This window comes from Chiloscyllium plagiosum, unplaced genomic scaffold (assembly GCF_037043375.1).
Source record: "Chiloscyllium plagiosum isolate Xiang-an unplaced genomic scaffold, Cpla_swu_hap1 HiC_scaffold_26, whole genome shotgun sequence".
NCBI lineage: Eukaryota > Metazoa > Chordata > Chondrichthyes > Orectolobiformes > Hemiscylliidae > Chiloscyllium > Chiloscyllium plagiosum.
The window spans coordinates 21,737,968-21,753,757 of record NW_028270164.1 but is presented as its reverse complement, the minus strand read 5'-3'; the positions used below and the strand labels follow the sequence as shown (position 1 = coordinate 21,753,757).

The window sequence follows — 15,790 nt, the reverse complement described above, 5'->3', positions numbered from 1 at the left end:
TGCAACCCGTCCTTCTTGTACAGGTCCCACCTTCCCCAGAAGGCATCCAAATTATCTACATATCTGAAGCCCTCCCTCCTACACCAGCTGCGCAGCCACGTGTTAAGCTGCACCCGCTCCCCGTTCCTTGCCTCGCTATCTCGTGGCACCGGTAGTAAACTAGAGAACACTACTCTGTTCGTCCTGCTTTGCAGCTTCCATCCTAACTCCTTGAAATCACTTTTTATATCCTCGATCCTTTTCCTGGCTGTATCATTAGTGCCAATATGTAACACGATTTCTGGATGTTCGACTTCCCCTTTTAGAACCTTATACACCCGATTGGAGACGTCCCGGACCCTGGCACCAGGGAGGCAACATACCTTCCGGGAATCCCGATCCTGACCACAAAATCTCCTGTCGATTCCCCTAACTATCGAGTCCCCTACCACGAGTACTTTTCTATTCTGCCCCCTTCCCTTTTCTGCCACAGTGTCAGGCTCAGTGCCAGAGAACTGACTGTTATGGTTTCCTCTGGTAGGTCATCCCCCCCAGCAGTATCCAAAACGGTATACTTATTACTGAGGGGAATGTCCACAGGGGATCTCTGCACTGTCTGTCTGTCCCCTTTCCTCCCCCTAACTGTAACCCATCTATCCTTGTCCTGAGCCTTAGGAGTGACCAACTCCTGGTAACTCCTCTCGATTACCCCCTCAGCCTCCCGAATGATCCGTAATTCATCCAGCTCCAGCTCCAATTCCCTAACACAGTTTTCAAGGAGCTGGAGTTGGGTGCACTTCCCACAGATGTAGCCAGCGGAGACGTGTGCCATGTCTCCCACCTGCCACATTCTGCAGGAGGAGCAAGCAACTGCCCTAGCAAGCATACCCGACTTATCTGAACACCCACTCAGTACTAAAGTAGAAAGCTTAGTTCAAGTTGCTATAAAATTAATAACAAACTTATATTCAATAGAGGAAGCTTTGAATGAACCTTACCTTATTAACTAGGTTAGAGGAGGAGGACGGGTGGGAGATACTACAGTTGTAGAGTCTCGGGTTTAGCCGCCTTGCTGATATATATACTCACTGCTTTCCTTCCTGGCTGCCCCTCTGATCCTCGTCACTTCCTCCGCTGCTCCCACTCCTTCTGTGATAGGGAAAACACCGCTGTCCACTACCGGTAAGTAAGTTTAAAAAACTGCCTTACCTTAGCTGCAGTCTTTCGGGTTCGTCTTACCTCCGCTGCTGCTTGCACTCAAAATGGCCGTTGGCGTCGAAGGGTGAGAATTTATACTCACTGCTTTCCTGTGTATGTCCCAGAGATGTTCTCTGAAACATTCCACAAGTTGGTATCCTGTCTCCCCAATATAGAAGAGACCACATCAAGAGCATCAGACATAGATGAGGTGGGTGGATGTGCAGGAGAATCTTTACCGGATGTGGAAGGATTCTTTGGGGCCTTGGATGGAGGTGGAGGGAAGGTGTGGGCATAGGTATTACACCTCTTGTGGTGGCAAGGGAAAGTGCTGGGAAGGGAGGGTGGGTTAGTGGTGAGTGTGGAGCTAATGAGGGAGTCGTGGAGAGAATGGTCTCTGTGGAATACTGGAAGGGGTGGGGAGAGAAATATATCTCTGGTGGTGGGATCTGACTATAGGCAGTGGGAATGGCGGAGGATGATGCATTGTATCCAGAGATTGGTGAGGTGGAAAGCGAGGACCAGGAGGGTTCTATCCGTGTTGCGGTTGGAGGGGTAGGGTTCAAGACCAGAGGTGCAGGAAGTGGAGGAGATATCATGGAGGGTATTGTTGACCACGTGGGAGGGCAAATTGTGGTCTTTGAAGTCAGAGACCATCTGGGATATGCTAGAGTGGAATTACTCCTCCTGGGAGCAGATGTGGCGGAGGTGGACGATTTGGGAGGAAGGGATAGCATTTTTAATGAGGGAGGTGGGAGGAAGTGTCTTTCTGGTAGTTGTGAGAGTCAGTGGGTTTGAAGTAGACTATTGTCAAGATTGTTGTGTTATCTATTGTAGATAACACAAGGATAGTTAGGGAAGTAAGTTGTGAGAATAGCACAAAGTGTCTGAAGGTATAGAAACAGGTTAACTGGGTGGACAGAAAGTTGACAGATGGAATGTAATGTGGGAAAATGTGAGGTTATGCAATTTGGTAGGGAGAATAGACAAGCTGAATATTATCAAAACAGAGAAAGACTTCAGAAAACATATTCTTAATCATTAAAAGAACTGGGTTTATTGAAAAGAAGGTAGGAAAGTGGAGTTGAGGATTATCAGATCAGACATAATCTCATTGAAAGGCAGATCAGACTCAATGGGCCAAAAGCTCTACTTCTGCTCCTCTACCTTACACTTTATCTCCCTTTGTATATTTTTTCTATTTCAACGGTTCCCTATACTATGGTGACATGGTCAGTTAGATGACCTTGTGCAGCACTTATTCTCATTGAAACAAGTTGAAGGATAACAAACCTGTTATCTAATTCCAAAGGCTAAGGCTCCTGCACTCCTGCTGTCTGGGTCCCTTATCTATTTCACTCACAGTTGCCCTCAACTTTCCATGACTAATGATCAAATCAGAACACCATATTCAAAAGGACTCCTGATTTAAAGTATCCAGATAATTTTCCTCTACCTGATTCAGCACAGCGCTAGCAGTTTGGCTTCCAAGCGGAATGTTGCTCAGGTGGGAAACATTTATTGTAGGTGTGTTTACCCTAGATCATACTAGGTCCAGGAGTTTCACATTTTGTGATCATCTTCACAATTAATCTGCCCTTCCATCTTTCTTGTCTTAATTAAGTTAATAATTATATGGTGAATTAATTTTTAAATCAGTCAATGTCTCTTCTCACTACCACTTACTGAATTCATTTAAACCTTAGAATTCAATACATTTTACCACTGAGAAATAAGAAAAATAACGAAATCATTAGTTTTTTACTTCCCTTTTACGGAGGTCTCTTAAAAAATCTGAGATAGGTAATTATATTTAAAATGCATTTTGCAATTTTGGAACTTTACGAACTGTCCCTAACAGCAGTTACTTACCAAATGATCAACATTTCCTTTCTTCTGATGCCACTGCATAATTCTTTTCAATCCCTACATATTGATTCTCCTTTCTGTTGGTCCGTCTCTATTTCTCTCCAATTACTTTATAACTTTCTTGCAAAGTTACATTTTATTGTTTCTTGTCTTAATCCTCTTCTTGCCTGTTCCTCTGGGTTTTGTTGACTGCCTGTCACAGGGTCCTCTGCAAGTTGTTGAATTCTTGTTGAATCAGGTTGCTGTCCCACATATCATCTGGGGGACCTTTGTTCTATGAACCTCTATCATGGAATTTAGCTGATCTACTGAAACACTTTTTTTTTCAGTATCCTGTGATCTCTCAGCCAGGCAATCTCTTCTTGATGCTGGAACTCTGTGCCATCTCCTTGATCATGTCCTGAATCTCTTGACTTTGGTCATCCCCTGTCCACATTCCATCCCAAAGAGTTGTCTGTAGTTTGTTTTCAATCTGTGTAAGCAATTTTTATTCTCAATCTGCTGATGCATGTGTAAGTAAGTAAATTGTTTACTTCAGTTTGTAGATTTGGTTGAATTTCTTCATTTGTCTTCTGTTGTCTCACTGGTGAACCCAATATATTCTCATTCTCACTCAAGATTGTTGCAGATTTAGCTGTGTCACTGATTCTGATGATTTTTCCTTGGAAAAGAAGAATTGAAATTTTCCTCTTGAAGTGTTTGGAAGTAATAATAAACCAAAGGTTTACTTTTCCACTGTGGATTAGCACTTCTGATGTCTGATTAGATTTTTTGAGAAGACCCTGATTAGACTCTCTATTATGAATTTGTCATCCTAAGAAATACAGCCCCTATCTCAATATAGCACAAATTGATGTCTACTTGAAACCAAATGATAGTTTGGGTTTGAAACCATGTGCTTGCTTGTTCAAAGGCCTTCAGGATTTCCAAAGCAGTTTGGCATTTCACTGCCCATACTGTTTTTTTTTTATTGCCATATGCCTGACAGCAGTGCAGCTCCTGTACTGCATTTTGCAATGGACTTTTGGTAGAAATCACACATTGGAACAGTTTTGTTATTTTCTTATATATCTCTTAAATGTGTTTGTTTGTATGAAGTAGAGAGGTTGATTTAGTTCAGCTACCTCCCTCTATATTGCAAAGGCAGCTACACCCCTAGATATGGTCTTACTATCATAAGCAGAGACATTGTTTGGAAGGTAACACCATCAAGCCATCACCTGTCCAAGTTCTCAGAGATACAGGATAAACTTCTCGAAAAACAAGGGAGAATGAAGATGATGGTTGACCAACATGCAGCTACAGAGTATATTATTTGCTTTGAGAACAGAATGTCAGAGTCATACATCCTATACATGAAACACAGTTACTCTCAGATATATCCCAAGTGGGCAGTAAGCTTGGATACAATGAAATCATAACATTGAAAAAGAACAACATTGAGGGAAAACAATGGGGAGGCAATGGTCAAGTGATATCATTGGTGGATTCGTAACCCAGAGACCCAGGTAATGTTCTGGGGATCTGGATTCAAATCTTGCCACAGCAGATGGTGGAATCTGAATTCAATAAATATCTGGAACCAAGAGTCTGTGATGACAAGGAATCCATTGTCAATTGTTAGAAAAACCCATCTGGGTCACTAATGTCTTTTAGGGAAGGAATCTGCCATCCTCATGTGGTCTGGCCTACATGTGATTCCAGACCCACAGCAATGTGGTTGACTTCCAATTGTCCATTGGGATGGGCAATAAATGCTGGTTCTCCAGTGACGTCCTAATCCCGTGAGTGAGTAAAAAAAGACTAGGGAAATTGTGCAAATTTCAAATTGTACACACACATCAAAAAATAGTTTGAATAATAAGTCCAACAATCAACACACTAACAATATACAATACAAGTACAATATGCACATCTACAAGTTGAGAACACCCAACTATGAAATCTAAATCTCTGAAAAGTTATACCATCATAAGATCTAGAAGGAGGATCAAACCACTGATATTATGCAGATTTTTAGATTCTTAAAATTAAGCACTTTTCAATATTGTTTCTGTATAAATAGTGTTGCACCTACCCTAACGTAGATTTATTTTTCTTCTAGTTAATGTAATTTTATCATTGAAAGAAAGTGATGTGTATGGCTGTTAAGAGCTGTGTCACTTTAAGAACTGGATATGCTAATAAGCTGTCAACCAGAATGGAATCTTCATGACCAATGCAATGTACACTTCAACAGAAACTTGTAACAGAAATGTAACAGTCATATTGGATGCCATTTGTGAATTTCGTGGGAGGAAGGGCAGTAAACAAGGAGTGGAATAAAAATGATGAAATACTAATAGATCCTTGTATTCATGAGATTGGCCCCAGATCTCTTTTTCTCTTAAAGCATCCTCCGATATGATCACACAGCCCTTCATGATTGATAGGAGAGTTGTATGTTAATGGTATCTGCATTTCCAGTCCCTATCTTCCCTATGTCAAAGCACGGAAGAAAGATCTTCTAACCTGATTTAACGTGAGTTAAATAAAATAATATTCTGTAAGATTATATTAGTTAGACAGTATAGAGCTGGTAAATCATAGAAAACAAAACCTTCAGCCTCTTAAGAAAGATGGAATTTTAACTTACGGTCACACGTTGGGACCTGGCCATCCCAACCGGAAGCTTTACAAAGCCGATATGGCCTACCAACCAACTGGTACCTACAGAGAGGACAACAATCCAGTGTAAAAGGAAAATTGAAATCAATTTTCATTCAGGAAATTTAAGCTTGAAATTCAATTTAAATGGCACAATGTGACAATAAGGAGACAGATTCAAAAGTAAAAAAATTAAGAAATGAGGGTGTGGGGGAGGAGGTTTCAATTGTGGCTTTCAAATGGGATTCAGATAATCAGCTGAAGAAAAAATGCAGTGGTGTGTGTGAAAAGTGCAAGAGTGAGTTGGACATATAGGGCTGAATGGCTTCCTTTTGTGATGTGGTTTTATTTTTATATAGGACCTTTCATACATTTTCCAACATTGACAGCTAAATTGAAATGTTGTTTCTGTTGTAATGTATATATAATAGACAGGAAAGTCCCACACTTTACCACATTTGCTGTTATATTTCTATCTTTATTGAAGGCGCTAGGTGGCATCCGTTGCAGGCAGCAATACCTAACAGCTTGGGACAGTGTAGTTCCATGTCTACACCCCGATGGAGGTTACAGTGCTGACCATCATTGAAACAGCCATGAATGCTGTCATGCTTGTGGCAGGATTGAACCACTGATGTTCCTATATATTCAACCATCTCAATTTCCACTTCCCTATATTCCATAAATTCTTCTGGTTTATAAACTGCAGATAGTAGAAGCATCCAACTCTTGCATTCCCTAATTCTCTGACCACAAAATTACTTTGTGATTTCCTCTTTTTCAATGCCAACAAACGGGCACCTTGACAAGTGATGCTATAGAAGCATGATACCTAAGAGGAACAACAGATTGATGAAAAAAAATGCAATGACTTGATTTCACAGCTACCACTCAGTCTCTGACATAGCTATTACTTTAGTGGATAGCATAAATTTGAATCTGTATATAATGAATCATTGGACACCAGTGGCTTACAGAGAAGGCAAGAAGGATTGCTCAGGTAAAGCTTACCCAAGGGAGAGTTGCACATTTGCTCTCAGGAGACTCAGATAAAGGGAGGCCGATGTAAGAACACTCATTGATATGCACAAAGACATTTGTGCTACATTGGAAGGTACACCAGAAATTCTCTTCTGCTTTAATTCATCCAAAATCTTTTTTTCAATGTTATGGCAAATGTAATGCTGCTCCAAATATCTCTCCTCTTTCACTTCTCTTTGGCCCCATCCTTCTTTGCATCTCACACCTTGCTATGAATTTGCAATACTTTCTGATTTTGTTTTTCTCTCTGATATTGAACAGTCTGTCTTTAACAAAGGACTCAACCGCATCCCGTCCAGCCATCTATATTCTCGTTGTGTCTGCATGGGTTTCCTCTAGATGTTCCGGTTTCCTCCCACTGACCAAAGATTTGCAGGTTAGGTGAATTGGCCATGCTAAACCTTCCCATTGTGTCCACGGATGTGCAGGCTAGGTGGATTATCCATGGTAAATGCAAGGTTATGAAGATAGTTTGGGGGGAATCGGTTGTAGTTTGATTGCTGTTCAGAGGGTTGGTGCAAACTTGATGGGCTGAATGGTGCTCTTTCTGCACTGAGGGGTTTCTATGAATCAATGATCCCTTTATGAATCAGAAACTGGACATCAGATTGAGCCATTCTTCCATCACCAGTCCCAGATAGAAACTTTCACCCAACTCCTGTGTTCTCACTCCATCTCTCTCCTGTGTGATCCCTCCCTCGAGCATTTTACTCTTTCTTAATGTTTTCATGGAGAACTGTCACTATGACATCAACCATGTAATCTCTCTGCTCATTCAATCACGCTATCCCAGGGGTCTCCAACTTTTCTAAGCACAAGATCACTTTGTGAATTTAACTGCAACCCAAGATCTAACACAAAGAAAATATAGATCAACTTATTTCTGGTGTGATATAAACCTAAAAACAAAGTATACTAAAAATTCACTGAAAACAAAGTAAATTACTTTATCCTCTAGTCACGGTCTCAGTCTGACACCTGTGAGTGCATTTTATCAGCCAATCTTTGCAGTCTGTGTTGTAGCTTGACTACTAGTTGCATACAATCCATTAAATGAGTATCTGTGATACGTGTGATACTTTAACTTTATTATTTTCAGTTGGGAGAATATTGTGGTCCATGCAGTGGACACTTCAACCAGTTTATTATTTAAAATACTTTATTTTAGTGCTCTCATCAGTGAGGCAGACAAGGGACACAGAATTCAATTTGCAGATGATCTCAATTTTATTAACAATTTCTTAAAATATCATGTCAGCATTTCTCAAATTCCCATAACCTTCACTCTCTATCCATCTGAGAAAGGATATTACTTCCAATGATCCACTTGTGGGAATTATTGTGGGAAAGCAACTTCTTCCACCTTTGCAGTCTGGGCATTAAATAGGTCACTTGAGCCTTAGCAAACACACATTTTGCAAAGTTGACCACTATCTATATTAGTAGTGGGGCCTGTATTTTTAGAAAGAAGTCTTTTATTTGCTGTAAGCGTGTTTCCTAGATGTTATTGTAAAGTCGTAGGTGGCATAGGTATACAATGCAATTAGCTAAGTTTGTCACTATCTAGTCCTATTAGCCTTATGTTCTGACGTGAAACTGATATAACTCTTGTAGAATTTCAAAGTTTGAGATAACCTTCATATGGCAATCCTGCGAACTTCCAATGAGGAGCAGGAGATTCAATGTTTCAGGCATAAGCCATTCATTAGGAATCCCTTCCTGGTGAAGGGCTTACGCATGAAATGTCAATTCTCCTGCTCCTCGGATGCTGCCTGACCTGCTGTGCTTTTCCAGCAGCACACTTTCAACTCTGTTCTCCAGCATCGGCAGTCCTCGCTTTCTCCCTGCAAACTGCCAACAGCCCCTGAGTACCATATATACCCGTGTATAGGTCAACCTGGTGTATATGAGGATTTCGTTTTTGGCCAAAATGTCTGATATTTTTCATATACCTCATTTCTAAGTTGACCCTAGCTTTTCAGGGATCTCTTCCTGACCATACATGCAGCCTTAAAGGGTATGATTTGCACAGTTTTGATTCAAATACACATTTTTGATTGAAAAACTCGTTTTTGATTCAACACCTGCGTCATCACATGTTACACGCAGCATGTATATATTTGCGCAACATGATTTTCAAGTAATTAAATTGAATGTTGATAACTATATGTATACTGTATATATATTTATTGATGTAACATTTACATACATATATTTGACCTGTGCATGCAAATACTGGTATCTACAGTACCTTATGGCAGCCTTCAACTTTGTCTTCCTGCTAATGCCTCAGTTTCTTAGGTGTTGCGTACAGTTGTGTTCTGAACTTACGGTAAAACTCTCCCAACTTTTTCTGACAAAATGGCATCACAAAAGAAAGAAGTATACAGCACTGTTTAAACTAAAAGTAATTGAAGTTGCAGAGAAGAACAGCAATAGCATCACTGCAAAGGAGATCTGTGTTTCTGAAAAAACTTGTGTGAGATTGAAGGAAAATAGCCACACATTTAAAGGCTATGCCAAAACAGGAGTATGCTAGCCGAGGAAAGCTGAACAATAGGATAAATAAACAAAGTTTTTTCCTTGCGGTGGGGGAGTCCAGAACTAGAGGGCATATGTTTAGGGTGAGAGGGGAAAGATATAAAAGAAACCTAAGGGGTAACTTTGTCACACAGCGGGTGGTGCGTGTATGGAATGAGCTGCCAGAGGAAGTGGTAGAGACTGGTACAATTGCAACATTTAAAAGGCATCTGGATGGGTATATGAATAGGAAGGGTTTAGAGGGATATGGGCCAAGTACAGGCAAATGGGACTAGGTTAGGTTGGGATATCTGGTTGGCATAGTCGAGTTGGACCGAAGGGTCTGTTTCCATGCTGTACATCTCTATAACTCTTTAAGTGGCCGCAACTAGAAGAAAAGATTGCTGACTGGGTAAATTAGTGGTGTCAGAACAGGAGCATTGTGAGTCAACAATGTGTCAGAATTCGCACCAAAATTGAAGCAAAAATTGGTGGATTCAGTGATTTCAAAGCCAGTGCTAGATGGAGCAGTAGGTTTATAAAAAGGTATGATTTAGTGCTTAGACCAAAAACCAAAATTGCCCAATGTCTACCAGCAGAACTTAATGACAAGCTAATAGGGTTCCATCGCTTTGTAATCAGAAGCCGAAGAAAAATGGGTACAGTCTGTCATGCATTGACAATATGGACAAAATCCCAATGAACTTTGATATGCCAGAGAACAGAATTGGAGCAAAGATTGGAGCAAAAATAGTTTTACTTAAGACTATGGTCATGAAAGGAGTCAATTTACTGTGCTACTTGGGTGCATGGCAGATGGAACAAAGTTAAAGCCTGTGGTGATTTTTATGCGGAAAACTCTTCCCAAACAGAAATTTCCGAAAGGCATTGTTAGCCTTGTCCATGAAACAGGGTGGATGGATGAAGGTGGCTGCAAGACTTGGATTATGGAGGTCTGGAATATGCAACCAGGTGGACTTAGAAAGGAAAAAAGCTTACTAGTTTGGGATATGATCATGGAGGAGAAAGTGAGGTCTGCAGATGCTGGAGATCAAAGTTGAAACTTTATTGCTGGAACAGCACAGCAGGTCAGGCAGCATCCAGGGAACAGGAGATTCGACGTTTCGGGCACAGGCCCTTCTTCAGGAATGAGCAGAGAGTGTTCAGCAGGAGAAGATAAAAGGTAGGGAGGAGGGACTTGGAGGAGGGGAGTTGGAAATGTGATAGGTGGAAAGAGGTCAAGGTGAGGGTAATAGGTCGGAGTAGGGTGGAGGCGGAGAGGTCAAGAAGAAGACTGCAGGTCAGGAAGGCGGTGCCGGGCTGGAAGGATCCGGCTGAGACAGGGTGGGGGGAGGGGGGATGAAGAAACTGGTGAAGTTTCACCAGTTTCTTCATCCCCCCTCCCCCCACCCTGTCTCAGCCGGATCCTTCCAGCCCGGCACCGCCTTCCTGACCTGCAGTCTTCTTCTTGACCTCTCCGCCTCCACCCTACTCCGACCTATCACCCTCACCTTGACCTCTTTCCACCTATCACATTTCCAACTCCCCTCCTCCAAGTCCCTCCTCCCTACCTTTTATCTTCTCCTGCTGAACACTCTCTGCTCATTCCTGAAGAAGGGCCTGTGCCCGAAACGTCGAATCTCCTGTTCCCTGGATGCTGCCTGACCTGCTGTGCTGTTCCAGCAATAAAGTTTCAACTGGGATATGATCATACAGAGTGAAAGCTGTTATCACTGAAATTCGAGCTAACAATACTGACATTGCAATGATTCTGAGAGGCCTTACGAATGGTGCAGTCACTAGATGTTATCATCAATAAACCTTTGATGGACTTCGTAAGGGAAAAATGGGACACTTGGATGCAAAAAGAGGCAGAATGCTTCACAAAGGCTGGCAACATGCGCGCTCCATTACTAGCAACTGTTTGAGTGGATTGTTTGGTCCTGGTAGGAGATGGATACTGAAATTATAGTGAAAACCTTCAAAAAATGTGGAATTTGTAATGCTTTAGATGGTATGGAGGATGACTATTTATGTCAGATGAAAGTGATGACAAATCAATTGATGAGACCCTTGAGAATTCAGATGAACCATACGATGATATGGTTAACCCATATGACTGGAATAAATTATAAAGTGGTGCAACTGTGGAGGTCAGGGAATTTGAAGGATTCTAATGAACTTTTGCATGTACCTGTAACTTTTGTTTTAAACAGCTATCCCATAATATTCGTGATGTATGGTGAGAAGAGTCTTTTGCTGTGAACATCAGTTTTTTTGATATAAAGTAGTTATCATATATTATTCATAGTTTAATGCATTATTTTTAAATAAAATACTATCAAACTTTTGCTTTTGTTGTTTTTACTGCTCCGTTGTTTTTATTTCATGAATTGTGTGTTGTAGGAATATCCCTGGTAGATGGCCTAACCACCTGCTGTTATATCTATTAAGAGTTGTACTTATGTGTTGACCTTCATGCACTTTACTATACTGGTAACTGGAATACAGTATGAAAGTACTGTTCTACTGTAGCAGGCAGAATGGAGACAGTTATTTTGTGGATAAATACTTAATAATGGCCATAATTCATTTTCCTTCTGTTGTTTATTATTTTATACAAAGATCTGGCTCTTGTTTGTCCATTTTTTGACTCATGCCAAGCATGAAATTCATCCCCTCGAAAACAATAACTTGTCTATAAGTCAACTCCCTAATTTCAGTCCAAAACAAAGGCCTTCAAAACACGACCTACACAAGCATATACAGCAAATCTATATTGGTAACAAAGGTGGCTTTGCCAAACTTGTTTATTCAATCTTCCAGCCTGTGTATTGGGTAGGAATTGGCTACGATCATTGCATCAGCATTTTGGTCATCAATCCAGAGTCTTATTGATCCATCAAGCTTGAACATGAGCTCAACTGGGGAGTTCCAGTTACTGGTACCAGGCTCTATTATTTGCTGTTCCAGTATCTAGTTCATCACCTACCAAATCTACACCAGCTTATCTGGACCTAGCCAATAGGGATGTAACCTTATGGGGAGGGTTCTCCACAACATCCACATTATACAGAGCTAACATGGTGCAGCCTGGTTTGTCTCTTCACCAACCCTTGAATAAAGTGAGCAATCTCACTAAGTCTTGCTTGCTGTTGCAAATAGGTGGGTGAAAAAGGAGTCTAGGTTTACCAGTATTTCTCTATTGCTTAATGGGATAGTAGGGTGTTTAATATGGGTCTCACCCATGTCTCCCTCCAATTCATTTTTGCTGCAATCCTCAGCTCCCAGTTTAGTGACAACAGGACAAACCATTTTCCTTCTATGTAGTGGTATTGAGTTATCATGTTGACATTACACAGACATTTTTGTTCCCAGTCTAGGTCTCAATCAGAAGAGTAACTTCCTGAGTTTCTTTGCCACTTGATACAAATCACTAAACTGGAACTTTACAAGTTCACCTGGTGTTTGTAGAAGCACCAAGAAGTTGCTTCCCAGCTATAAGGTTCAAACTCTGGCATGTTTGTTTACTTTGAGTTTCATCACAATTTGGTGACTTTAAAGTGTTCTCAGGCCACTTTGCAGGCTCACAAAGCCACTCTTAAAACTCTGAATCATAGTCTAAGATAGAGACTTGCTCCTTCTAGTTGAAAAACCTCTCCTTGAGTTGTTTCAGAACCCTCAAACTTGGTGTTCATGAGCAAAGTTAAATGGAATAAAACTGGTGAATTCATTCAATGAATGTCTGATGGCAACCAAAAGATGTCCCAGTCCTTAATCCAAGTTGTGCAATTATTCATAGCAGTATAATCTGACCAATGTTTTTAAGTTTTGTGATACCATTCTAGTGCCTCCTGTGACTGCAGGAAGGCTTCCAACAATTTCTGGAATATTTTGGACATGAAATTTGAGCCTTGGTCAGATGAGATCTTAATGGGTAAATTAGCTTGCCACTGTTTTGGTAGATACGAGGTGCAGGTTCTAGAAAATGGAAAATAATGGTGGTGATGGTAAAAATATAATTGTGGCCCTTTTCTTTTAAAGAGGGATCCCACATAGTTCACTAACTCCTTTCGGAATGGTTCCCCAAAAGAGGCACAGTAATCAACGGTGTAGGTTTTATGGCAGACCTGGTTTTTATTGCATCCAAGGAGATATGACAAGTTCTGTGAAACCTTACTGCATCTCTGTGGAGCTGTAAGTGGTAAAACTGCTGACTGATGTGGGCTTGGCTTTTATGTACTCTGACATGCCTAGCCATCAAAATGTGATTTGATTCATTATCATGTGTACCTAAGTACAGTGAAAAGCTTTGTTTATGAGCAGTACAGGAAGATCATAGTAAGCAAGGGCATACAGATCACAGAGTGAAAAAAAACTTAGACTGAGGCATACAGGTTATATCGCACTGGGCATGTGCTAGGGAAGATCAAAATTAACAAGATCAGCATAATTTTAAGTTGGAGAGTCCATTCATCATCTAATGATGGGGTGGCATGGTGGCACAGTGGTTAGCACTACTGCTCACAGCGCCAGAGACCCGGGTTCAATTCCTGCCTCAGGTGACTGACTGTGTGGAGCTTGCACATTCTCCCCGTGTCTGCGTGGGTTTCCTCCGGGTGCTCCGGTTTCCTCCCACAGTCCAAAAATGTGCAGGTTAGGTGAATTGGCCATGCTAAATTGCCCGTAGTGTTAGGTGAAGGGGTAAATGTAGGGGAATGGGTCTGGGTGGGTTGCGCTTCGGTGGGTTGGTGTGGACTTGTTTGGCCGAAGGGCCTGTTTCCACACTGTAAGTAATGTAATCTAATCTAATCTAAAGGCATGGAAGAAGACGTTTTTGAATCTGCTAGTGCAAACATTCAAGCTTCTGTATTTTCCACCTAATGGAAGAGGTTGTAGGAGAGCATTACCGGTGTGGGATGTTCGCAGCCTATCCACGGCAATGAGCCATGAAAATGAAGTTCATAAATAGGAGGCTGACTTCTGTGATGGTCTGGACTGTGTGCACAATCTTCTGTAATTTCTTTCTGGGCAGAGCATTTGCCATATCAGGCCATTATGAACCCGGACAGTATGCTTTCAATGGTGCATTTGTAGAAATTGGTGAGGGACCTTATGGACAAAGGAAGAAGAGGCGTTACTTGCCTTTTTGACCATCTACATGGCAAGTACAGGACAAATTGTTAGTTATCGTCAAACTCCTAGGAATGTGATGCTCTCAACCCTCTCAACATCAGCTCCATTGATGTAGATGGGAACGTGTTCTCCTCCTTTCTTTTTGAAGGCAATAATCAATTATTTAGTTTTGCTGATGTTGAGAGAGAGGTTGTTCTTATTGCACCACGTCACAAAGCCCTCTAACTCCTTTCTGTATTCTGCCTCATCATTGTTTGAGAACCATTCTACCACTGTGTGTCATCCGCAAACTTGGAGATAGCATTCATTTGGAATTTGGCAAGAGTCGTGGGTGTACATGGAGTAAAGTAAGGGCCTGAGGGGGCATCCTTGGGGGGCTTCAGTGTTGAGTGTTATCGAGGAGAAGGTGCTGTTGTCTATCTTCACTAATTGCAGTCTATGGGTCAGAAAGCTGAGGATCCAGTTGCAGAGGGTGGAACTTAGATCTAGGTCTTGAAGCTTTGAGATCATTCTGGAGAGAATAATGGTATTGAAGGTGGAGCTGTAGCCGAAGAGCAGGAGTCTGATGTAGATGTCCTTGTTGTCCATATGTTCCAGGGATGAGTGCAGGGCTAGGGAAATGCCATTCACTGTGGATCAATTATATCAGTAGGCAAATTGCAGGCGATCTAGGCAGGCTGGGAAACTAGAGTTGATGTGGGCCATGTGCAGCCTCTCAAAGTACTTCATGATTATGGAGATGGATGCTTGTCATTAAGGCAACGTTACATATGCTTTCTTAGGTACTGGGATGATGGTGGTCTTCTTGAAGCAGATGGGGTCCTTGGCTTGTAGGAGTGAGAGGTTGAAGATGTCAGTGAATACCTCTGCTAGCCAGTCCAAACAGGATTCAAGTGCACTGCTGGTGACTCTGTCCGGACTCGTCGCTTTGCTTGGGTTGACTCCCAGGAAGACCAGTCTGATGTCTTCAGCAGTGATAGAGGGAATTGTGCATGCGAGGCTGTTAGGGAGGTGACACCAGACTGCTGGCATACTGCTCGAACTGAGCTTAGAAAGTACTGAGTGCATCTGAGAGGGCCACATCTATGTCCATTATCTTGCTCTGCTTCATTTTATATCCCATTATGTTTTTAGGCCTTGCCACAGGTGGCGGGAGTTTTATGGTTGGTTTGGACCTCTAACTTAGTCTGGTACTGCTTCTTGGCATTTCTGATAGCTTTGCGGTCGTCATACCTGGAATTTCTGCATAGGTCTGGGTCATCCGACTTGAATGCTACATACCTGGTCTTCAGTTGGGAATTGACTTCCCAGTTCATCCAAGGTTTCTGGTTGGGGAACACCCAGAATGACTTATTTAGCATACAATTCTCCACATATTAGCAAATGAAGTTTGTGATGGTGT

General features: G+C 41.6%; 1 protein-coding gene across 1 annotated transcript in view; it reads right to left on the bottom strand.

Annotated features, from left to right (window-relative positions):
- Positions 1-15,790, bottom strand: part of LOC122562935 (sushi, von Willebrand factor type A, EGF and pentraxin domain-containing protein 1-like) — a 161,426-nt gene that overhangs the window by 25,140 nt on the left and 120,496 nt on the right. The window contains exon 16 of the mRNA XM_087973391.1: positions 5,681-5,754. Within this exon, the coding sequence (XP_087829517.1) occupies positions 5,681-5,754 (74 nt within the window). The remainder of the gene's footprint in view (positions 1-5,680; positions 5,755-15,790) is intronic.